This window comes from Sceloporus occidentalis, unplaced genomic scaffold (assembly GCF_023333645.1).
Source record: "Sceloporus occidentalis isolate IW3139 unplaced genomic scaffold, rSceOcc1.0.p SCAF_16, whole genome shotgun sequence".
In the NCBI taxonomy this organism is placed as follows: Eukaryota; Metazoa; Chordata; class Lepidosauria; order Squamata; family Phrynosomatidae; genus Sceloporus; species Sceloporus occidentalis.
In genome coordinates, this window is record NW_028316996.1 from 16,437,906 (window position 1) to 16,464,385 (window position 26,480).

General features: G+C 39.8%; 1 protein-coding gene across 1 annotated transcript; it reads left to right on the top strand.

Moving 5' to 3' along the window:
* Positions 1-552: 552 nt before the first annotated feature.
* Positions 553-21,505, top strand: LOC149303104 (rho guanine nucleotide exchange factor 28-like). Its single transcript, XM_089481844.1, has 4 exons — positions 553-585; positions 10,298-10,445; positions 17,242-17,425; positions 21,367-21,505. The coding sequence occupies exons 1-4, from the start codon at positions 553-555 to the stop codon at positions 21,503-21,505; spliced, it is 504 nt and encodes a 167-aa protein (XP_089337970.1).
* The last annotated feature ends 4,975 nt before the right edge of the window (positions 21,506-26,480 follow it).

The following is a 26,480-nucleotide window of genomic DNA, read 5'->3' on the forward strand; positions in this document are numbered from 1 at the left end:
ATATATATATATATATAACTGAAAATAAAAATGGGCTCTGCGGATATGTGTAATAGGCACATATGAGTGTGTATGTTGGGTTGGACAAAATCTATGCTGGGGGTAGTTATAGAAAAATGCACTTAACCAATAAAATTGTAGAAATAAATTGCGTTTCTACTGTGTGTGTGTATCTGTCTACATATCTGTACCTTCTGGGTACACAAAGGGTTAAATGCAGATGTAATGTACTATACATGAGATCTTAGGTTTTTAGTTTCTTTTTAACTTACCCCAATGTCTGTAGAAATGTGTTATATATGGCAGCAAGAAGCTTCCGGCATTTCCTTGGTGAGCGGATTATCGGTATACCGATACAGAGATACACGGCCTATTCCCTTCCATTGTACCGCTTGGGTGTAGTTTTGGAATAGAACGGTTGGCTATGCCCCCGGTGCTGTGTTAACCTCTACAGAAATCCCGACAGGTGGATTGTAATTTATTACCCGGCTTTAATAGTCATTTCCCCTTCTGTATAACCGACAGTTTTATTCTTCCACAGATGTTAAGATGATGGAGCTCAACCACTCTGAAGTGCCTCTTTACGTAAGTGTACATCTTTCATTTGTTTTATGTCTTGTCCTATGAGCGCAGTGTGTTGTGTTTAATATTTAAAGGTGCTGTTCCACCTTTTGTAACTAAATGCGGTATTAGAAGCATCATTCATGCTATTGTTCAATGCCCGAACCCTTCCTAGAATTCGTCATGCGACTGTTTTGCCTCATTCATTCATTTTGCCGGGAACACCTAATTGTCAAGTGACACAAAATCAGGCGCTAATAGGCTGGTGCCTTTCATGCTTTTATGTGATTAAAGTGTGTTAAGGTTTATTTGCTTAACATATTAGAGAACACAAAGTTTTGTCTCGGTGGAACAGCACCTTTTTAAGACTATTTTTCCAATAGTTTGTGTAGATATTACCTGCCACTCCTGTGTGATTAACGTGTTCAGTACGGTTTGTGTAAAAGTATTTTAATGAAAATATTTCTGTGAAATCACAGTGTGAATTTGTGCGTGTAACTGTAACAACCCTGCGTATTTATAACGTTGCATGGATCCTTGTGACGTGCGGGGTGGTGACTCAGTACACCGAACTTTGTGCTGGGAAGGGCATGCTCCTTTTAACTTCTACATTGTTCATCAAAGCATTGAATATATTAAAAAAACTGCCAGTGGATGGTATATAAACCTACGAGGTTAATACTTTGGTGTGTGTAGAAGACTTTGTATTATTTCTATTATTATATATTATTATTCATTTACCTGAACCCAACACCTTTACTGTATGAAGTGAAGCATCAGCCTTTATCATTCTCAATGTTACCCAACGTAGAAATGTTGCAGACCCACCAATATTTCCCGTGTCCGAAGAGGGACACCATTGTTGGGGGACATGGTTAGAGGTGGAGCTGGAGACCATTCACCTACTTCACCCGTCCGGTCCCCTCACAGAACGCTGGGATATGATGTATTATCACAAGGTGACCACATGGGAGCACAGACCTCAATCAATTCCACTTCTTAATGGGTGGGTCAGGGGAGATCCTCGTGACCAGTGTTCCCTCTAAGCTGTGCGCTTGTGCGCACATAGCTTTTTTAGAGAGCGCACCCATCCAAAAATTGTGCGCACAACAGTTTTTCCCCAAAAAAGAAAAAAAAAATTTTTTTTGAAACTTTATGCGGCGCGGATATTGTGCGCACAAAATTTTTGCTCTGTGAAAATTTTTGCACAAGAGAAATTTTCTGCGCACGCCAACTAAGAAAAATTAGATGGAACATTGCTTGTGACCCCCCCCCATTGCCCACAATAGCAGCTTTGCAGCACTTAAAACAGCACACGTGGCAGGTATGATAGAGTAACACAATTGGCAGATTGAGTATTGCCCCAACACATGGAAAATGTCACTTTGAGATCCCTAATCTCTATCAGTTTATATTGGGGACAAAGATCTGTACAACACAGAATATTTTACAATTATTCTTATTTTCCCCATTCACTATGGAAATACTGTTTTATTGAGTTATTTGTCTGAGGACAGCACTCGGGTCACAATTTCTACCCAATAGTGAGTATCTTTTTCCATGTACATGATGAATGCCAGTAACATTGATTTTTTTCCCACTTTGGTTCATTAAGTTAAAATGTTATTATAAATGCTGTTGCCTTGTATGTACGGGACAAACCCAGCTGAGTCGCTCCTGTCTCTTGTGAACCCTCTTTAGTGTGGTATTCAACATTCAGGTATATCTGTATACAATAAGATAACAGGGAGTGGTGGCTTGAAGCTGAAATGACTAATCTGATTTACCCGATAGGCTAACGAGTACTCCGGTCTAAAATAAGGTAAGGGAAGCCCTCAGGGCATTGTGTTATTTCCCTGCAAGTTGGGACGGGTGCGCATTGTCACTATGTCCATATATACATTACGAGTGTTTGCACACTGATAGGGTGCAGTATACTCCCAATCCACGTTGGACGTAAACCGCATCAGCCGCCAATCTCATTAAAGGGACAGTCGGACCCGCTTTTTCCTTTTACTCACCAGTGACTCGAACGGTGTTTGCTGGATGGAGAGTGGAGGCGAAGCTCAGAACCGCTCAGTTCAATAAATACAGGCAGACTCAGAGGGAGCGGCCCCTGGCCCTCCCAGTAACTAATGTAAGCACATATTTATACAAGCTCATGTTAACACACACTCATTCTCACGCACACACTCATGCTAACACACACGTGCACATATATATGCTCAGTCTTCTTTCTAGCTGCTCATACACGCTTTCCTTCCCGCCTCCCCAAGGCGATTGCACCAAATCAGGCCGATCCTTTTTTGAAAGGGCTATTGCTCCAACCTGGGCATGCTAGATAGGCTGAATGGTTGCTTATTATTTGCCATCAAATTATATTTCTATGGTGAGCATCCTCAATTCAATATTCAATCAATTAAATATTTATCATCCTTACACTGGACAATTATTTTCAAAAGATGTATCTATTAAGAAAAGCTAAGAGTGGTGGTTAGTTAGTCTGCCAATATGCCTTTTCACTTTAAGTAGGAAACAAATGGCACACTAGATGGGCTAGATTTTCTTTGTTATGATAATCTGTTCTTCTCTATTGTGTGAAGCAAATATAGAATTGGTTAATTTTGAAAACCACATTTCTAACCACATTTTTAAGTAATGATACACACCATTTGATGCCTCCGGACAAGATGGGGAGAGGCAAAAAATCAATGCTGTTTGAGTCTGGAGAAGTGTCATTTTTAGCCCTCTGCACCTGCTTATAATTACAGATGAGTCTACTGTATTAAACTTTTACAAAAGTTTTACAAAAATAATGGGACATTTCAGACAATTAGTCCCCCTAGAACAGGGGTGAGCCTAGCTGCCAAATAGCATCAGAAAAACTGAAGGGACCTGTGTTTTTGCTCCCTTCTGTGCATAAATATAACCGCACTGGGCCACATGGAGAAAAGTTTGGAGAGCACTAGTAAAGAAGAGCATGAGAGTACTTTCATTTCAAAACTAAATTAGGTGGAATATTTTTCAATGGGGAGGTCCCTGCCACTCGCATATCAACAAGATTTACTTCAAGCAGCAGCATCTGAGGACTTTATGAGTTGATTTGGTAGCACTAGAGCAGTGGGCAGATAGATGGTGCAAGAATCACACTTCTCAATTTGATTATTGAGTGCTGGGTAACCGGATATGGGCAGATTTGCTTTTCAATAAAGCCTTCTGCCCAATAGTGGGCTTGGAAGCAGCTGATGGACAACTAAGATGTTGTATGTTGCTGTATAGGGTTACCCTACTGGGGAACCCTCTGATTACTGTACATGGGAAGCCTACTGGTCCCATCATCGGTGACATCATAGTGGTTCACCTGTGCCAACTAAAATCTCATGGGGGTCATACAAGACCCATACGGGGGGATCTTACACAGTGTGCACTACTCTCTCATAAAGAGAAAAAAGGAAGAGAATGAAGAAGTGAGAAAGGGAGGGAGAGAGAGTAAATACAAAGAGTGAGGGCACTCGGCATTGAGAAGCATGACTCCAAAAAAATGTAACAAGAGTATATTGACTTTGCTGGATGGTAGCCTAGGAAATCTGGGGCATGTTCCAAGTGATTCGTTTAATGAGAGGAAGGGTAAGGTGATATATTAACAGCATCAACACTGAATAACAAATGATCAATGGATATTCAGAGGTCTTTGCTTATTTTAATGGGAGTCCCTTCTTGTTTGTGGAGATTTGTAATAATACACACATTAGCCAAAATGTTTTAATTTTGTACAAATCAAAATGCACAAGTCTAGTGGTCAGGTCATTAGGCACTGAATTGAAGTGTATTCATGGGCGTAGGAACCCCTAAAAATCTGGGGGGGACAGCATTTTCCCCCATCAGATCCCCACTTTCTCACACTATCTACCCCCTCTCCCCCTCTCACACTTTCTTACTATCTACCCCCCTCCCTACCCTCCCTTCTCACTAGCTACCCTCTCCCTACCCTCCCTTCTAACTAGCTACCCTCTCCCTTTCGCCCCCTTCTCACTAGCTACCCTCTCCCTACCACCCCCTTCACACTAGCTACCCTCTCCCTACCCCCCCTTCTCACTAGCTACCCTCTCCCCACCCCCCCTTCTCACTAGCTACCCTCTCCCTAACCCCCCTTCTCACTGTCTACCCCAGGGGTGTCCAAGTTTTTTCTGAAGTGGGCCACTTCATCAGAATTGTATACGTGCGCGGGCCGCACTCATTTTTCACTGTGAGAAAATATGGCCTTTAATAAAATATGCAGATTAAAATAAAGTAAATGACACAAAACCTTTACTTTTCCTCTCACTGATTTCTGGGCCTAGAAAGTTTTGTGACTACAAATTCAGGACTCAGGATAATTAAAAATGAAATAGTTCTATTTATTCTAGGGATGCACCAAAATGAAAATTCTGGACCAACACATTCACGGTTCACTTAGCTAAAACCGAAAATGACCCCCCACCTTTAAAAATAATAATAAAAACTCACATTTTTAATAAAAGTAGGTAACACACCACAATTGAACAAAAAAAATTTGCAATATGACTTGGCATGATAGGAGTGTGATTGCTAACAGCAATCACACTCCTATCATACCCAGGCAGCCAGTACATGCTGGTACAGGGTGGCTGTAAGTGATGTGCAGACCCCATACTGCTGGCAGCATCAATACACAAGGGGGGCAGCTAGCTAGGTTTCAGCATGTACTGGCTGACTTGGCATGATAGGAGTGTGATTGCTAACAGTTGCCCTGGCTGCCGATCTTACGCGGGCCGCTCCTCGAGGCAGGGGAGGGCTGTCAGCCTAAGGCCTGGGGGGCAAGTCTAGTCAACTGGCCCATTGCACCATCAAAGCGACTGCGATCGACATTGAAAGCGGCCGTCGTGTGGCAGTCACTCCACCAGCGCCTAATGAAATTAAATTGGCCGGCGTGCATGCACCGCATGCCTCAGCTCTTCATCACACCCCTTTTAAGACGTGGGAAGAGGAGCTGAGGAATGGCCGTTGGGTCTGACAGCCGCATGATGCAGGGGGGTACCTAGAGTATTTGGCACCTGTGACAGACCCTGTATGTGGCACCCCCCCACACACACGCTTTAAAACTGCATAGTTTCTATGGTTAGGCAAACATTGACAGGGGTACAGCATATTTGTTATCATTATATGCTTAGGGATTACGCGGTACCACCGTCAATGTGTGCCTATAGATTAAGCCAGACACTGACAACCCCTATCACTATATACTAAGCCAAACATTGATGTGGTGTAGGCTTACCACTTTAGTGACTGGCATAGTATATAGTAGGGATGCACCGAAATGAAAATTCTGGACTGAAACTAAAAATTCAGCATTCACTTGGCCAAAACTGAAAAAAAACCAAAATAAACCTTTAAAATACTTTATTAAAAGTAACACCAAAATTAGACAAAAAAATCAACAACAATATTAACATATATATATATATATATATATATATATATATATATATATATATATATATATATATACACATATATATATAACAACAATCACAATCCTATCATGCCCAGGTTCTAGCATGTGCTGGCTGACTTAGCATGATAGGAGTGTGATTGCTGTTTGCAAATATATATATATATATTAATACTGTCATTGAATTATTCTGTCCAATAAAAGTGTTAATACACCGAAGTTGGACCCAAAAATAATTTATAACAGCAATCACACTCCTATCATGCCTAGGCAGCCACTACATGCTGGAATCTGGGCATGAAAGGAATGTGATTACGGACTCCCTATGCCAAGCTATCCCCCAACACTTACACATCCATGCTATCTGAAACCCTCATTCACAAACATTCAGCATAACACCCATCACTCTCACACACTTACATTCAGCATAACACCCATCACTCTTACACACTTACATTCAGCATAACACCCATCACTCTCACACACTTACTAATCCACTCTCTCCTACCTTTTCTTCTTTCACTCTCACTTTTCCTCCTCCTCCTCTTTTTCTTCTACTTCTTCTTCTTCTTCTTCCTGTCCTTCCGGTGCACTGAGAGCGGAAGACGGTGGGCGTGGCTTCAGTGTTGTGCGCCGGGATTTGACATCTAGTCCCGGCGCACAGCCACAGTTGCCGCGCGCATCGTTTCTGAAGGCGTGCCGGCATGGTGGCACCCCTCAGATGAGCGGCAGCCGGGGCGGACCGCCCCCGCCCCCCGCCAGGTACGCATGACGGCCGCATTCAATCCTGCTCGCGGCTGCTTAGTTTTTAACTTTGCGGCCGCAGCCGCATTGAATGCTCGTCTGCCGGTCGTCCGTCCGGCCCACCGGCCCGGATTTAGGGCGGCCTGGGGGGCAATTGCCCCCCTGCCCCCCGGCCCAGACCGCCCCTGCCTCGAGGTCTCGCGGCGTTTCTATTGGGGGGGATTTCTTAATTATCGGTCCCCCCCGCATGAGTTACTGGGGGGGATCTGTCCCCCCCGTCCCCCCCGGTTCCTGCGCCCATGAGTGTATTCATATGTTATATACCGGTCTCCACATTAATACTTTTAACTTTGTATGCAGTTTGTTTCTATGAAAAGTCATTTAGGAAGCAGAGATAGCAATGTCCATCCTCTAGCCCTGTGAGGTTTTTTGGCTATTCGCGTGTCTCTTTCTGGGAAGGGTGTGATGAGCTAACTGTGTTTAACCACTGTTGTAACAGTGTTATTGTTACAATAGCAATACGTAATTAACTGTAAATGAGACAACAGTCAAATGTGTACTGAGCATTATGATTTTATGGATATTAAATTATCTCTCCAGCCCCATACTTGTAAAATGTAAATTGGAGTCTATTTTGCCTAGACTCCAGTTAATTTTACTGCATGCAAATTGGTGCATGCATTAATTTTTCCTCCTCTCCTTGGCTGTTTCCATTGAAGGCATACTTAAGTACACTTCCTGCTCATGGACTTCCATTTAAATCAATACGAGAAGCAGCCCATCACGTGTATTCTAGATGAATAATCAAAGCACACTCAGTGACTGAAGCTCTCCCATTCTGCCTGCCTGGAAGGTCTGTAGGAGTGTCTGCATACTAATGTTATATCTTTTTGAAGTAGGAAAGGTAAACTACAGTCTTGCTGTCGGCCCTTCTTTTGCCCTGAAGCAGGTCACATTATCTTCCACAAGCACCATCGTTAACATAATTACTTACGTCGTCTCAACTAGCAGGCAGTGCTGTTGGGTTTACTGTGCATAGTAGTCCATACACACGCATTTAGGGCAATGAAAGCATTCTCACCTAGTGGCAGTGTTCAGTGGCCATCAGTGGTAGGATAGTGGTGGTGAAGATACCCACCCTAGGGGCAAATAAACTAAAAGCTGTTACTGCTGACAGCATCCTCGGTGCAGCAGGTTTTTCCAGATCTACCTTGAGACCCTATAAAACGTCACATGTAACATACATGGTAATAGTCCATGAAGTCCTACCTGTTGATCCAGAAGAAGACAAAAAAAAAACCACATTGAAGCAATTTCCAATTGTGCCTCAAACGGGCACTGTATCAACAGCTATAACTATCCTTATAGTCAATTATATCCCTGTTTTATTCTTCTTCGCTAAAAAAAAAAGTCTAGTCTAAAAGGCAACTTCCATGGCTAGTGAAGCCCACACTTTTTTTGTTCTTTCGATAAAGAACCCTTTTCACTGCTTTATGTGAAGGTTCCTTACTTAAAGTCCAAACGGATTACCGCTTGCTTAGTCCTATTAATAAGAAGGTCATCAAAGAGTGGCTGGTGATGTCCCCGTACGTATTTTTAAAATGCTATCATATCTCCGCTAAGATGCCTTTTTTCTAATGTAAACAAATTCAACTTCTCCTGCCTTTCTTTGTAACCAAGGTGTTCCAGTCTTTGTTTGTAGCCCGCCTCCGTACTTTTTCAAGCTCCATAATTAAGAACATTCCAACGTACATTGGCTGATTGGAAGTGATGATTGACAGAATTCACCGGCTGAACCATGAGTTACCAGAAACAGATTTACTGATGGTTCAGCACTTTTTTTCCCCCTGCAACAATGCTCTGCATTCCAGTTGAGGGGTTGCATGTCTGGGTGGACATTCCTAGCAACTTCCCTGGGTATGCAACATGGAGCTCTCCGTCGTGGTCAACTGTGTGTGAAGGTAGAAGTAGGAGGCAAAGTGGGTGGGGAGGGGGTGTGGCCAACTGTTGCCCACCTTCCCAGAGAATGAGGAAAGTCACCCAGAGACCAGGGGTAGCAGTGCTTCACTTGGATGCTCCGGATCCCAGGTGCATTTGAAGCAGTGTGCAGTGACAGGCCTAGCTGTGGAGGATACAAGCATAATAGTAATTGGAAGGATTCTGCTTCATTATAATAATCTGTTATATGCATTTTTCTCAATCATAGTTTTTATTAAATATAAAAAATAGTATACATGTGAATTTAATATTTACCAGTAAAACTTTTTTCCTTGAGGGGGGTCGTCTTATAATCGAGCAAATACAGTATTATTCACCCTATTCGAACTCCAACCTCTCCATCATCCATGAACTATTTTACCCACCTGCGTTTTACAGATCGGTCAAAACTGCTTGCCAGAGCATTGAAGACGTCTGAAGCTTGACATTTTCTTACGTGCTGCTGACGTGCTCTAGCTTATTAAACATGCCAATGTCTGCAAGATATTCTTTTCTCAGATTCTTGAGCTAATGAGTTCTTGAAGTTTTAAAAAAAATATGTATTCTTGGCTTGCACATAGAGATCGGACTTCATCATAGCCACAATCTCCTAAGGGAAAATACATTCTAGAAATCTGCAGTTCAACCAGACATTCTAGGTCTCTCGCTTTGATTTTTTTAAAATTGTATTTTATGTAGGGGCAGTAATTTTCACAAGTACAATTATTTACTTATTACACCCAAATAAGTGTTTAACAGCTTGTTTACTTAATACTTTATGCTATCCCCCCTAAAGATTCTTCAAACCAACATGTTTTTACGATTCTGTGGCTCTTTTATTGTATTATCTCTTAAGCAGATGTGGTTAGGAAACCTAGGAGTGACTGACCTTGTTCAAAACTAATTTTCAGATTGCAAGTTAGTTTAACATCGGCATTTTTCTGCTTGTAGGTCATCTACAGGAGAGCAGGACCCACGTGTCTGGGGTTACCTAGATTGATGTAGTCCTTTTCAGTTAGCTATATTTACTTCTATTCAGATTGGAAAAACATTTTAGTGATTCTTCACTGTAACAATTAGTTTTTAGGTGATATCAAATATCTCAGATACAGCTTATGTTTTTATCCTGTGATAAAAGAAAAGAATGTGTATGTGTGTATATGTACATGTATGTGTAATATATACAGTATGTGTAATATCTATTTATCTATCTATCTATATGTATAGATATATATGTGCTTGTTTAAAGTCAGCAACTACTGTGTATCATCTATATTTAACTACAAAAGTGTCACTTTTAAGGTGAGTTGGGAAGTTAATTTTGGAGGCTATAAAATAAACTTTGCAAGTTTTACCCAATAATGACTTCCTAAATCCAGCGGTGGTGAGAATCGGTGGTGAGATTTTGTTTGTGTCTGCGCTACAATAAGTATAGCTTGTATTTTCTTGAAACCTTTGCTTATTTTGAAACGTCATGAATTTAAAGGAAAATAAAAAAGTGTCCCATCGTGAGCGTGTGTGAACCTCATTGTGTTTATTTTCTAGGGTCAGACGACAGTGTTTGCAAAGTTTGCTGAAGATGTCCATCTCCCTGAAGATGCAGAATTTTACTTTGTTTATAACGGGTCCAGTCAGAGGCATATTATGTTTGCAGAACGAGTCAGCCCAAATATTCTACGCTCTATTTTTCCAGGTCAGCAACTTTATTCCCATTTACTCTTCTTGTCTCTTCATGACGCAAAGAATTTGTTTAGCAAGGGGTGGCTTATTTGCCCACTCTTTAAAGATTATGTCCAGCATGTAATTGCTTATTATACAGTGCTAGGAATACTGTGATGCAAATGATTAGATGTGTTTTTTGTCGTTCATTTTGCAGATTTATATATGTGCGTGCATGGTATATGTTATGATTTTTTTTATGCCGATCCTGCAAACCACTTTTGCTTTCTAAATGGATTTTATAACTACAGCAAAGATCTCTCAAGAGTGCTGTTCTACTTATACAAAAATTGTGCCCTGTAACATGTAAAGCAAATAAACCTTAGCAGGTGTATCTTTCAATTAATTTCTTTTAAATGTTTAATTGCATAAAAGCAACTTTAAAGAAGCTTTTTTATTTTCTACGGCAACAACCTATCAGTTCCTGGTTTGTATTACCGGACAGACATTCCCAGAAAAACCATGACTGAGTTCCCCTGGAAGGGTTTCACGTTTTTGGAATTAGATATAAAATTTACCACTGTAGCTGCCAGCGAATAAATGTCTCTGAATCCTTAACCTGATATATAGATAAAGATATATAGATATAATATTTATTTTTATTATTATTATTTATTTATTTTTGACAGGGCACAATTGTGTCGAGTCCTTAACTATTACTGTGTGTATGCACACGCATGGCTACTCATCAGTCATTGTGGCGTGTGCATCCTTACACTATATGATGGATACAGCATGCAATATCGCACACTACCTAAAAAGCCATTGCGACCAGCTCACCTCCGCTAGTCATGAGGCCATACTGAATCATTTCGGTTTGACTGTGAAGGACATACAATCACTGGATCGAAATATGATGTTGTGCTTGGCTCATGAAGATTTAACCCCTACGTGGAACATACTTGGATCACATGCTAAAACAGGTAAGACTAAACTGAATGCTGGGTCTAAGCTCCAAGTCATTGAATGTTCAATGGAATCTGGTTAAGAAGACTTCTCATACGTGGGAACGTCGCTTGGGCTGACAACAGACCATTTAACAACTTGTTGCAGATTCTTATAGCGCTCCTTTTTTTGTTTAACTTGGTGAAGTTGGTCCCCAAACGGTTTGGTTAATGTGTATTTCCTTTTTATCTTGAGAGTGTTTTTTGTGTGATTTATAAGACGAGTATTCTCTCTTACTTCATTTCCCATGAGCAGATGTAGCGTTTCCATTAAAAACCGAGTAACTTGTGCTCCTCGGCTAGGGTCACAGTTTCACATATCCTTTTGTGCATCTCTTGGCAAGCGATTTCCTCCTGCTGTCCTGCTCTTGGTTAACGACGACACTGACCTTTAGCCATTGCTCTGCTGGATATGGATGAGGCCTGCTGTGCTAAAAAAAACAAGCTGCAAGTTTTCCACTTTCCATATTGTCTTTGTAGCACAGTTACTCCGAGCGAACTGTCGTTCCCACTGCACAGCGCATGCATACAGGAAAGGTTGGCTGCTTTGAGGCCATGGGAATCAAGGTTTGTTTAGATAGGATGTAAGGACGTTGCACTTCCGTCTATACCCTCTGAATTTATTTTGTGTCCTCTCTTCCCTTTCTTTTGTAGTACCCCCCCAAAAAAATGTCTTTATAGTTTACTTGTTTAAACAAGGATGTTAGCCTTGATTAGATTTTGTAAAACACAGAAACTGATATTTTGTGCTCCCTGTTAATACTAGGTTTATGTGATTGGATCTAATAGTATAGTCTATATCACATTGTTCTCATCTGTGGTAACACAGAAAAATAGAATTTGATACGGCAATAACCATTCAACCCATCTAGTCTGGCTAGACTAGGAATCTGATTCTGCCCTTAGCCTTGTCGTGTATCCAGAATAACCATAGGCCTATCCCATACATGTTTATTCCACATCTGCTGTTTGATCAGATTTAAATGTATTCAGATCTAGATATTAATGCTTGTCGAGATAGCTGGAAGTGCAGGATCTTGTGTATTTTGTTAGAACCCAAATTCTATAGAAGACAACAAGGAATGGAAATTGAAATCAAACTTATCACACAGATGGCTGCGACCTGCATGACCGTTACAGGGTGTTATTGTCATGTGTTGTTGTTTTGTTAACCGTTAAAAGAAACCCTGTTTTATGGCTCCCGGTGGACAGCCAGCTGCTAACAGGTGCGGCATGTAGGAACGACAGGTGTGTGTTTAATATGACACCTATTTGCATGGATAGGTGCTGTTCCAAAAGCACACATCAGATAATATAGCTCTCCTTCTACATTGTTTATCAGTGAGAGTAAAATGGTTGGTTTGATAAATCACACATTCACTTGTAAATTGTGCATTGTCTAATGGAAAATGTGCCCAGCTGCAATTATTTCTCTTTTATATTTGAGAGGTATTTATCTCCATTTAGCCATAAAAGCAAATTATTTCTCTGAATGGAGCTCTGTCACGGTTCTCAACATTTTAAAGGGGAACTACCACAGATTTCCATTTTACTAGTATCTGATCAAAATTGTGTTTTCTTTCATTGAATAATATAATGTTTTCAGGCAGTTGCGTATTAGCCATATGTACCTTAGACCAACCTACTGTACAAACAGTCTGACTCATTTTCATACTGCCTGTGCTAAATAATAGAACGTCTCGTTGTTAATCACCCAACAGGACACGCTGACTAATGAAAGCCTAGTGTGGTGCTTCAACAGGAGAAGTCACACAAAATGGCATGACTGACAACAATGGCAGCCTCCAGGTCTGCAGATAAAGGAAGTTTATTGAAGCTAAGAGAGATAACCATGTTTTTGTGAATGCCGACCAACATTACTATTAAAAGCACTGTATTTTATGCTCAAAAAAGAAATAGGACTTCCCCTTTAACTTGTCAGGTTGCGCGTTAGAGAGAAGGTGAGGGATCTGACTGTTCTGTGACGTGGAAAGACACTTGATTTAAAAAGTCGGCTAGACCCTGCCACATCACACCCACACAGCAAGCAAATTGTTATATCAATATGATCCATGGTAATCCCGGGATCTTCTGGGCCATAATCCGACACAAGAGAGACGCATAGCATAGATAATAGGGATAAGAAGTGATTTTCCATTATAATTTATTACCAGTGCATGATCAAGAGTTATATTAACTGTCAACATAACATTTCCATTTTGCATACCTTACATTGTGAACATTATTCTTTACATTGTAGAATTTGACTTCCTGTGATTATTTTTATTTGTTTCTGCACTAGAGAACCAGTAGGGGGAGCTCTGTTCACTTAAATTCTCAGCTGCATATCTATCATTCAGGTGCCCTGTGACATATATGTTGTTGGTTATTACCTGTCTTGCAGTTTATTCAGTAGTTTAATATTTTGTTCTTGTTGCTCTTTTATTGGTAGACCCTAGTTACAAAATGATTGCTTACTAGTTCTTGGTTCTGTTTGAGGTAAAGCATTTTGTCTGCAGCTATGTCATGGAGGTGAGTTCTAGCTGGCCTAATGGATTGAGCCTACTCCAGATAAAATGGACCATTGAGGGATTTATTCACTAAAAGAAGAGTTAACAGGAGAGAGTTCAGGAGAGTCGTGTTTCAGCTCCTTGACTTCGCTATTTATTATGAAGGGTCAGCTCCTTTTGCTGCAGAGTGTGGCTGGTCCTGTATAAGCAGGTGCTAGTGCTGGCACAGTGACTAGTGAAGGGAGACAGTTACAACCAGAACTCTCTCCTTAGTGAATATATTCCAGAGATGCATCTTAAGGTCTTTTGAAGGCTGAATTTCTGTATTGTAAATACACTTTATTTATTGATACTACAAACTCAAGGTGTAATATTTCATAAGTTACAGGTGAGTCAGACAGCCAAACCTGAAGAAGCACAAATACGAATTAAAAAATAGGGCCTGTTTACTTACCTGTGTTAAAGCAGTTATGTTAGATTACCCTTAATGAAACGTGTTTTGTAACAGAAATCTAGAATCTATGGACAGCAAATAGAACCGAACGTGTTTCTTTTCCTCTTGCTTTTGCTTTCTTCTCAGTGAGACACACACACACACACACACACATAGACAAATGACACTCTGCTACAATGTAAAGTAGTGAGTGTGCAGCCTGTATAACAGTGTAAATTTGCTGTCCCCTCAAATACAAATACATTGTCTAAACCTTGGCAACAAAAGTGAGTACACCCCCAAGTGAAAATGTCCAAATTGGGCCCAATTAGCCATTTCCCCTCCCTGGTGTCATGGGACTCGTTGATCTTACAAGGTCTCAGGTGTGAATGGGGAGCAGGTGTGTTGAATTTGGTGTTATCGCTCTCAACTCGGCACTGGAAGTTCAACATGGCACCTCATGGCAAAGAACTCTCTGAGGATCTGAAAAAAAGAATTGTTGCTCTACATTAAGATGGCCTGGGCTATAAGAAGATTGCCAAGACCCTGAAACTGAGCTGCAGCACGGTGGGCAACACCATACAGCGGTTTCACAGGACAGGTTCCACTCAGAACGGGCCTCGCTATGGTCGACCAAAGAAGTTGAGTGCACGTGCTTAGCCTCGTATCCAGAGGTTGTCTTTGGGAAATAGATGTATGAGTGCTGCCTGCATTGCTGCAGAGGTTGAAGGGGTCAGCCTGTCAGTGCTCAGACCATATGCCGCACACTGCATCAAATTAGTCTGCATGGCTGTCGTCCCAGAAGGAAGCCTCTTCTAAAGACAAGAAAGCCCTCAAACAGTTTTCTTGAAGACAAGCAGACTAAGGACATGGATTACTGGAACCATGTCCTGTGGGCCGATGAGACCAAGATCAACTTATTTGGTTCAAATGGTGTCAAGCATGTGTGGCGGCAACCAGGTGACAAGTACAAAGACAAGTGTGTCTTGCCCACAGTAAAGCATGGTGGTGGGAGTGCCATGGTCTGGGCCTGCATGATTGCTGCCGGCACTGGGGAGCTACAGTTCATTGAGGGAACCATGAATGCCAACATGTACTGTGACATACCGAAGCAGAGGATGATCCCCTCCCTTTGGAGACTGGGCCGCAGGGCAATATTCCAACATAACGACCCCAAACACACCTCCAAGACGACCACTACCTTGCTAAAGAAGCTGAGGGTAAAGGTGAAGGACTGGCCAAGCATGTCTCCAGACCTAACCCTATTGAGCATCTGTGGGGCATCCTCAAATGGAAGGTGGGGGAGCGCAACGTCTCTAACATCCACCAGCTCCGTGATGTCGTCATGGAGGAGTGGAAGGGGACTCCAGTAGCAACCTGTGAAGCTCTGGTGAACTCCATACCCAAGAGGGTTACGGCAGTGCTGGAAAATAATGGTGGCCACACAAAATATTGACACTTTTGAGATACTAATATATTTATATATATATATATATATGCACACATTCTGCTTCTGCATGAGTAAATGTCCTTCCATTTAACCCAAAAGAATTTGCCATAAGGTTAACTGCTGTCACACGTTTCTACATAGAAACGGTTCTCAACAAGCAGTTCCCAAAATACATTTAGCCAGCTGTTTCCGTTGACTTACTGCTCTGAATAAATTCTCCTGGGATTGAGCACAAACCTATCCCATGGCACTTTTGTACTGTTGGAATCATCAGCTATTTATTATAAGAATTATGTTGATGTCTTCATCATCTATGTGAATACTTAAGGGTTCTGGAATATAGATATGCTGGTGTCTATGATTAGTAAAGGTATTAAGGAATATTATTTGACCGATAAAAATCATACCGTTTTTTACAGTTGTAGTAAACTAAAACTTTTACAGTTTTACAGCTTTAAAGATCTAATCTGAGGATTCTACAATAGTAGCTTTTACCAATAATGTCATCTATTACTTTATATTTATTGATTTATATTGCACCATGATATCCTTAGTGCTGTACAGCTGATGTTTTTCATGCTTTTGTAACTTTTAAAAATACCTATTGTAGTTGAGCTCATTTTTTTTAAAATTTCTTTTTTTGGTATTAAAAAGCTATACTGATCTCAACATGGAAATGAAATCCACCTGGTTATAGTAAATTAATCTTCCCAAGGTCTTGGTTTTGTTAGGTTGGCCATCTGGCACATCAGGCAAATGCCCAGTGGGCAAAAGCGCCATATACTTACCCTTACTGCACCTGCATCGGTAGATTGCGTCCAGCAGAGCGAGTCGCCATCTGGATAAGGATGGCTGCACGCTGTAATGCACATATCTTTGCAGAAGTTGGCCTTTAAGTGCCAGGGCCACTTAGTCATCCCCAATCTGGCCCTGACTTATTTGTTTTCGCATATATATATATATATGAAAATCATGTTTCGACCGCTGGCACACACAGAGTTAAAATGGCCTATAGCTTGGGATTTTTGTAATGGAATTACAATGAGTTTTGGAAATATTTGGCGTAAATTGAAAAGCCTACTATTCTGAGAAGTTGTGATCTGTCCAGAATCGGTGGCTGAACTAGAATATTCATTTATTGTCCTGTTTTCCCATTCTCCCTTCTACAAACCTTAGGCAGGTATATACAGTATATATATTTGCAAGTTGTAGATTTTGTAAATTGGAAAGTCTAGGATTTTGCAGAAATTGTAAAGACTTGCTGCATAATCTCTAACTACTTTAACAATCTGATAATAAGAAATAAGGATGAAAGCAGGAATTAAGGACGGGTAAAGGTGTTGCGGCAGATATGGCGTATTATTTTTCATTCATTGGGATTCTATTGCTTGACAGCATCTTATGTGAATTTTTTTTTATATGTCTGTTTACAGAGGGCCTATGCTGTGAGACATTACTCCATTTATCAATGAGATGGGGATTGACAGAGCTATCTCACTTCCTCATATACCAGCCTGGAGGGGTGACGGCACTGAGAACAGAGAATGAAGAGGGAGAGACGCCGGTGGATCTCGCTTCTCGGAATGGGCACACAAGAATTTTCGAACTCTTAAGAAAGTGAGTAGGACCATGAAACAATCCTGTTACAAAGAGCTTAAAATTAAATGTATGTTTGTTGCTAAAATCAAAGAACATAAAGGACTTTGAATGAGTCTGTCTGTGAGTGTGTGATTACATTGAGTATATGTGGCTACAGTAAATCCCATCCTAGGATACATTAAGTGGCTACAACTTCACATCCTGGAAGATGCCACCACTTGTGTAAAAATGGGCTCTTTGCTTTCCCGAAGACGTTTGGGTGTAATGTATCCTGACACTCTAAAACCGACATTAAACCATAAAATTAAAGTTTTAAACCTTTAGTTAGTCCATGTGTAAAAAGATTAGCTCAATTACAGATACCCCAGATTAACCTAGTCACAATGACACTATTTAGTTAGTACTGAGTATTGCGTGTTTGAGATGTAGCTATGTAGGATATAATGTAAGAAATATTCTACATTCTACAGTCCATGCAGCTCTTTTACGTAAATCTCTACGTTGTATATAAACAGATATACGTACGGCAAAGTTACGGAACAAATACACACTGCGACGATAGGCTGCATTTTTTATTTTCATTACACATCGGGCATAATATTATTTATAGTTAAATAGATAAATGCATCATGTTGACAACACGTCTTTGAGTTATTGTTAGGGATAGTTTAGATTTGTCCAGCTGCATATGCAATATATTGTTTATATGTAGGTGTGTAAGTATATAAATATATAAATATAATAAAAATAAAAAAATGCTGATATGATTATCCTTCATAGTCTTTACGTTACGTCCTCTGTGTTTTGTGTGTTCTGTCTGAAACACTATGTAATTGCGTCTGAAATCCATGGCGGTTTCATGGTTTGGATTATTTACATTTAAGGCCCAAAAAAAGTATCCTAATTGACCCAACATTCTTTTCTCCGTTGCCTGGTATTTGGCAGGTTTGTTCATACGGCCGAGGCCCATGTCGTTTCTTTCAGGCTTACATACTTCAGTTTGCATGACTCAAGCACTTTAGTGTCTATGAGTACATTTTGTTATGAATGTCTGGTTTGTTTATAACATCTTAAACAATGCTGACTTCCCTCGAGGCACTGACTGTATTTCCCAGTCAAACAGACCCTGCTCCCTTCCAGTTACTGACTGGTAGCAGCGCTCGCATGCAAAGCTGCACACATAAGGACCCGCAGAGGTAATTCGGTTTATTTTAATTTCATTAAATGAAGTAAATGAGCCAGTGTTTATATCTCATTACACAAGCAGCCCTGCATCTGTACACCTTCCAGATCTGCTGGTCCTGAAAATTGATGAAGTAAAGGCTTTGGTTTCCAGACAGTCGGTCATATTTAGGTTATATACATTATTTTTTTTTGGTAACGCTATAGTTTTCAGTTTCCAGGATGCTCCTCCTCTGGACTTCTGTACTGCTGCAATCAATGAGGAGTCCTTTTTACGGATCTGTCAATCGTCAGGAGTACTAACCTTAACTCGGCTTCAACCTGCCGGTCACTCATTGGAGACGGACATTGAGCTCCTCAGAAAATGCTTATGGGACACTCAATTCTGTGAAAAGGTATGTGCCGAAGCCAAACCATAAAAACAATGTTTTTTTTCTTTCTTTTTTTTTTCATATAATTGGCAGGCTGACAAAACTATAAGGAGGAGTTAGTTCCTAGACAGCTGTGAACAATTTAACTGTAGCATAAAAGGCTAGAACGTTCCTCTTCTTTCTGAGAACTTTGTTTTCATTCAGTAACATTATCTAGTTCTACACGGCATGCAATGTTTTTGCCATTCTTACTGAGGCTGTCGTCTTTGGTCTTAATAAACTGTCATGGGATGAATTGGATTAACTCATTCAATACAGTTTGATTATAAAATATAGATTAAATTATGGTTGTCTGTTTATGGAAACATTGTGTACCCGTGACGTCTAGAAACTACAGTAATTTCCTAGACTTTTCACGCATTTATAGCATATTTTTGTAAACTTGTCTTCTGTGTTTTCTTATTTTATAATCCTGAAAAGGATTTGCATCAGTAATAAAGAGAAGCAGAGCGAATGAATGTCATCAAGCCACCCAAATCTGAGTGTGTGTGTGTGTGTTAGCATGGAGGTTTGTGACTGCTTATGATAAGATTATACCGCCATCTGACATCATACCTTATTATAAACATGAAGCAGTGGAACCGAGGTCCTATGTTTATATGTCCTCTTTCTCCCCACCTTGTTTAGTGTAGTTAGGCAAAAGAGAAATGCACAGAATGTACATGTTACACAATAAACCCCGGGGCTGAACTGAAGGCTATATACTACAAAACATGTTTCTGTTTATTGTAAATAGAGCTATGTGATAGCCATGGCCCTTATTCCATTTTGTTTTACAAGCATGGTGGTGAAAATGATGGAAATATATATTTTTTTTACTTTTACATTATTATGTAGGGAAAATACTGTAGTTATTGTGATATTTCAGTAATTGCGATGTGATATTTATTATGGGGTTTTGTGTCCTGTAGTTTTAATATAAAACTCCTCTGTACTGCCAACTGTTTGCCGGTAACTGAAATCCATTAATTATTTATTTGCTTACTTAACATACTATGTCACAAGGTGGATTAAAATCCATGACTTTAAAAAAAAATCAGATTTTATTTAAATTAAATTAGATTTATTTTAATGAAATGCTTTTCGGGTAAAAAGCTATCCAAAGATAATTTTCTATTTAAGATGCGATTTAGTTCAAAGGTTATTGAGCATGAAATAGAGCTTAGTTATGTATTTATTTTTAAAGATTTTTAGTTAAATAAAACAATTTAAGTAGTTCTCCAAATATGAGTGATTAACCTGTTAATATAAAATCGGTTATCATATAATAAATGTGAAATCTTCATCTGGTTGCAAATAATACATATTATAACTGCCAGCAAGAATGAGTCTTCTTACATTTAAAAATGGTGATTTAAGTCATGATTTAAATCGACTTGATTTAAAGCTCATGACATCTTGATTTAATTCCCTGCTATGTCATCCTTAACTCCTTCACGACAAAGCTCATACATGTACTGGCTCATGATGCAATGAGTTCATGGCAATGCCCATGCATGTACAGGCTGCTTTGAAATTGCTGCCATAACTGCAAATGCAAAGCTTTCGCTGTGATCAGGGCTTTGCAGCATCTACAGAAGTCTCACCAATGAGGCTAGCAGAGGACAAAAAAATGGCTGTCGATCAACAAATATGGTGGCCGGCTAAAACAGAGCTTAGGAAGCAATCGGCAAACGCTGATCCGAAGAGCAACCACAAGCACCATGAGCGAGTGACAATGCTGCCACTGTCCAGACCCTCCTGAGAACTCCCCTGCAGGTTGAATACAGGTACTGCATCCAACCATGCAGGTCAATGGAGCCCAGCTTACTAATCACAATGTGCGATAATAATAAAAGTAATAATAAAAATAGTAAAAAAAATAAAATAATAATAATACTAATTTGGCAACCTATAAAAATAATAATGTGTGTGGGTGCACTAAATGGGAAAGAAGAAAATTACAGCTAAACAGCAATACTGAAAAAATGTTAAAACTGCCATTATCTCTAAGTGTACTTAAAAAGCAGTGTTATTAAGGGGTTCAATTATGTTAAAAAGGAACCATTTAATGGATGATCAATTTCAAATGGATGGATGTATCCGCTTTGGGACTATCGCCTTATACTACATTAAGATGACAACGATGAGGCGAAATATTAAAACCTCCTTGGTTTAGTACATACAAAGTAATGTACTACATGCCATTCCAATTGTCTGTAGTAGATGATGGTGTTTTTTGACCAGTCCTAGACATCTTGAATAATAATTTACAAAATCTCAAATATAAATGGCCGGTCTTCCAGATCCTGACTTTGTCATGGCGTGAATAAGTGACCCCGTTGTCCGTTTCTGTCTCTGTTGAAGGGATCAGTATGAGTCACGGGAAGTGACTATTGGCATGAGAGCACCTGTAACATACACCGCTTGTCCTCGGATGTTCTGTTCTTGTGCGTGGCCCGGTTTCCTGATTGGGAAGCCCAGTACATTTCAAGACGTCCTGTGAAATTTGGTTTAGGAAATAAACAATTTCATTTCTTTCTGAACTTGCCCAGTTTCTGTGTTTCTTCTTTTTGGACAAGAAATCATAATGTTTTACTTCTTTTGTATTTCTCTTTTATAACTGAATTGCTTCCTGTACCCTAAAAAAAAAATAGCTCCCAAAATGGACTCTTAAACTTTAATGTGCTTCCACTGTGGACTTTTAAAATACTTTGCAAACCAAGATTAAAAATTATATAACTATGTGACTGTAAGAAGACTTTTATAAAGGGTGGATTTGTAGGTGCAGGGCAGGGATACGCTTGCAAAGAGGACCATAACCCCACCAGGTCCATTCAGAATTCAACATTTTGGGCCTATACAGATTTTTTTTGGGTGTTATTACTTGAATTGTGCCATGCAAACAACTGTGTTATCTACACTAAATTTGATAAAGATGATACCTTTATTGGCTAGCTGACATATAATGCAAGCTTTCGAGACTATCTAGGTCTCTTCTTCCTGCATATGATGTTGGTATAATGCACCTGAAGAAGAGACCTAACTAGTCTTGGAAGCTTGCAATCCATTATACGTCGGCCAGTAAAGGTCTCATCTTTACCAAATTTCCACTCTCTCTCTTTCTATGGCTAACACGGTAATGCTTTAGGAAGCATTTACACTCCACATGTATATTTAGATGCCACATAACGGCTCCTTGAGAGAATTTTAGACTATACAGGACTAATTAGGTTTTATGGCTTCCCAGCGCACGGGGTGGTTGTTCCTGTTTCTCCTGTTCATGCAAACAGTAATTGGGTTCCCAATGTCTAAGTGTTTTGAATCTAAAATTGTTTTGATCCAGTTTCATAAGACAGATATTGCTCTGTGAGGAAGTGTCCCATCTACTGCCTAACTATTGTCTGATAATATGTATAAATTATGGAAGGAAAAAAAATATATAGTTTATATATATATATATATATATATTATAATATTATTTAATCAGTTGTCCATTTTTGTAGTCCTGCGTACACACTGTGTGGATGTTTTGGACACCTGCTTACAAGAAAGCAGCATTTTGTATACATATCCGCCATTCCGCTTGGTAATTTTTACAACTTAACGTTTCAGTATTTTGTAAAAATAATGGTCTAAGGACTGATTGTCCTGTATGGGATTGTAAAGAATAGCATTGTACTTCCCCGTAAAGTTTTAAATGTCTTCAAATTACATTTGAAAACACACAGCACACAGCTCCCTTGCTGTAGTGCTTGCTGAGAGTGATGAGAGTTGTATCTCCACAGGGTCTAGTTGTTGTTGGTCTGCTGCAATGTTGTACTTTGTTAAGTATAACAAAACAAATATGCGTACCGGTATGTAGCGAATACGTATTGAAGGCACTAAAATGAAAGGTTTCTAATCTCCGTCTCCTTGTTTTTGTTTTAGATTGTAAGATCCATGCAGGACTGGAATCACAAAAAGCAGATGCAGACTGAAGGAGGTGCGGAAGAAGGTAGAAAATTAATTTTTAAGTGTTTTAGAGCTGGTTGTTTTATCCTACTTTGTACAGTAGTAGTAGTTATTGGGAAACCCTTTTCCCTGTATTGGATCACGAGGGCGCACTTTGGTATTATCCACCCCTCTCACAACAACCGTAAAGAACATCTGTGCATTTCAATGAAGTTATTATCCAAGAAGCATGTATTATCTTCCTGTAGTTTAATATGGTTTTGTAACATGGTTTCTGATACATTTTTGCTTCCTGGGATTATGTTGTTGCATGACTGGCTAGTACACTGAGATTCATATCAGTGATATACATTTGGTATGTATCATTCCTTGTCGTCTTTGTATTCATACAGTGAATTCCCCTAAACTCTTATGTGGCATACTCTGGCACAATACCTTCAACCTTAATTTAACTCAATTGAATGGTAGAAAGAAAAACTATTTCACACTGTTACCTAAGGGACGACTGGAAAGAAGCTGATTGTCTGCCTGCTTTGAGCTGATTTTCCCAGCCAGATGTATTTTGTGCAATTCCACATAAGGCCATTTGGGGCATCGGTTAGCATTTTATATCATGTATGAATACTACCACTTGTCCTTTTGTTGTGGGCTTTTTATACATTCCTTTTTGCTGAATATATTTTGAGTAAGATGAAAAAATATGCATCCAGTATGTTTTCTCCTAAATGTATCGGTATTTGTTTGGCTTTGTTACTGGTCCACTTTGATGCTCTTGTCCCCTGGATATCTTACTATGCCTAGCCTGCTTGATACTGGGGTGCTTGGTTGAAATTTTTCATAACTAAGTCTTTAGTCCTTCCCTTCTCTCTGACTATAGTGTATCACGTGCTGGCTAATTTTGTTAATATTTTTTGGGGGTAATGTTCTCTCATCATTTTATGCTTAACCTTTTATTTAGGTTTAAAACATTGTTTTATATCAGAAATAAAACTATGAAATATATTTCTGGAGGTAAATGTTAGTCATTTATATACATCACATGCAGCCAGTCTAATTCATTCTTATTTAATACAAAGTTCCCCTGTAATCATACATTCCAGACATTCTCAGCATGTGGTTATGTTGGCGAGAGAACCTTGCTCATGCCTCGACAGCTAGTGACGTAGCTAGACTGCCGGTGATTCACAGATCAGGAATGCCGTTGTTGCTGCACATATTCCTGCAGACTGAGACCTGAAAATTGACGCATCATCCTATGTGGATGATGAAACTTATTAATTAAACTATACTAAACAAAGCAAGAATTCAGCGCATACACAGTGAACACTATTCAAAAAAACATCTAAGGCGTACATATTGGCGACGGCCATATAATGCATACCCCAAGTATGACTATATTGGTTACCAAGGACTTGCCAGTGGGACTGCATTTTAACCCACATAGACTCTCAAGTAATTTAAAGCCTTCCGTGGAAAAGAGTCATTTCTCCAGTAAATGAGTCTATACATGGTTAAAGATAATATATAGATACAGTTTTATTTACCTGAAGAACTGCGTATGTACACACCACGTTGGTCCTTGCTTTGTCAAGTACCATTCCTTCCTCGTCCTCGCTCTTTGTATTCTTCCCTCTATATGATTGCTCCTCTCTGCTCTCCTTTCCTTTTTTTTTTATCTATCCATTCCTCTTTACTCAATCTCACTCCTCTTCCGCTCTCCCCTCTGTCTATTACCCTTCGCTCACCCTCGCTTGCTTCCATTCCTTCATCCACCTTCACTTGTGCCAATTAATTTTTACCCCTTCTTTCGCCAACGATCATTTTACAGTCCTCCTCACCCCTATGAAGACTTCTCATGTCCACATACCTTATGCTGTATTCTTTTCTCAGCCCTGCAGAAACAGCAAGAATGTGTCTAGAAATTGAAAGTTTTTATGTAAATACCATACTTGTTTACATAATAGCTATTAAGAGATCCAAGGGTCCTAGTGAAGCCTTGACCCCCTCTGGCCATGTTGGGAGGTATACACGTTTCTATACGTTCATTAGGTTCTAAGGACAGAACAGCTCAATGGCAAAGGTTGGATTTAGTTTTTTTGGATTGGGGGTGGGTGCAGCGGGCCATTTGCCCCCTTCCGGCCCTTATGGGCCAAAAGGTCCCCCCCCCTCCCCTGGCAACAATACGTTTACATTGACAGATCAAAAACACTGCAAACAGGAGCCTCCCTCTATTGTAAAATAACATCTGAATGGGGATGATAGGAGTTTGTATTTCTTCAGCTTGGTTATCCGTGATCCGCATCATTAGCTGGCCTTCAATAACATTTATATCGCGTACACAAAGTTAACGTAGCCGCTGTGCCTGTCACAGGATTTCCCTGAAATGTTTAGTCTTCTGCCTAGCTTTGGCCTCTCGGTTCCTGTAGCTCTGATATCCCCTTTCCTTCTGAAATAAACTTGTCCCTCTCATTTTAGGACTATATATACTGCGTGATCCTATCAGCCCAGGCACACTCCCTTCGCTTCCTGTTATTTGTAGTGGAGGTCCATCTAGCTTTTAATTAAATCTTTTTGAGTGTTTCTTGCCAACTATTAGTTTGCCTGAAAACATGGCTACTAGAGTCAACTTGTAAGATATTTTTGTCTTTTAATCCCACAAAAATATTTTGACGCACATAGATTTATTCACTAACCCTCCCAGCCCCAGTAAGCTTCTCCAGCAAGAAGCTGGCCATGTATGATCATACCTGGGATCTCTTAGGATTTGCCCCATCTCAGGGTCTCAGGGTGAAGGGGCAGATTCTCAGGGGAACAAAGTCTGGAACAGCTGCGATTATGTTATGGTTAATATGCCTTCTTGAATACAGGTGACTCAATTAAGTGTATCTTTTAAATAATGAGAAGTCAAGGTTCCCACAAGGACCAGTATTAAAGCCATTTTGTCAACACATATGGGGAGTCACTACATAGAAGCTTCACAATGGGGCACTGATTTAAGTAAACATCGAAATGTACTGTGCACACTAATTCCTTTAGTGAATAGCTCTCACTATGCTGTGAAGGGAGACTGGCAGGCAGAAGTTCTGGTGTTAAATTCTACTCACATCTTCTTGGGTACTTCCCTGTTTTTAAAAAGAAAGTATAGATATTAAATATATAGACAATATGGGTGATCTACCCCACGGTACCATTTTGTAGCTCCACTGGTGTGCCCAATAATCCTCCAGCATTGGAACTGGTTTCTCAGCTGTTCGTTATTATCTTAAGATATTGATATAATCAAACCCAATTAGCAGATTTGATTCACTAGTTTTATTTTTTCTAATTTGTCCTCTTTTTAAATAGATTTGTGGCTTAATGTAGAATCTAATCAGCGGCAGTATTTCAAATTAAGAATCGGGCTCACTCGTTTCCTTATTTTGACAATTCTTGCAGTGTGATTATTGATTAATCTTGGGTTATATATTTACCTGTTCCTGCTTGGGAGGGACATTCCTACTGCATATTACTCATATATTTTCTCTTAG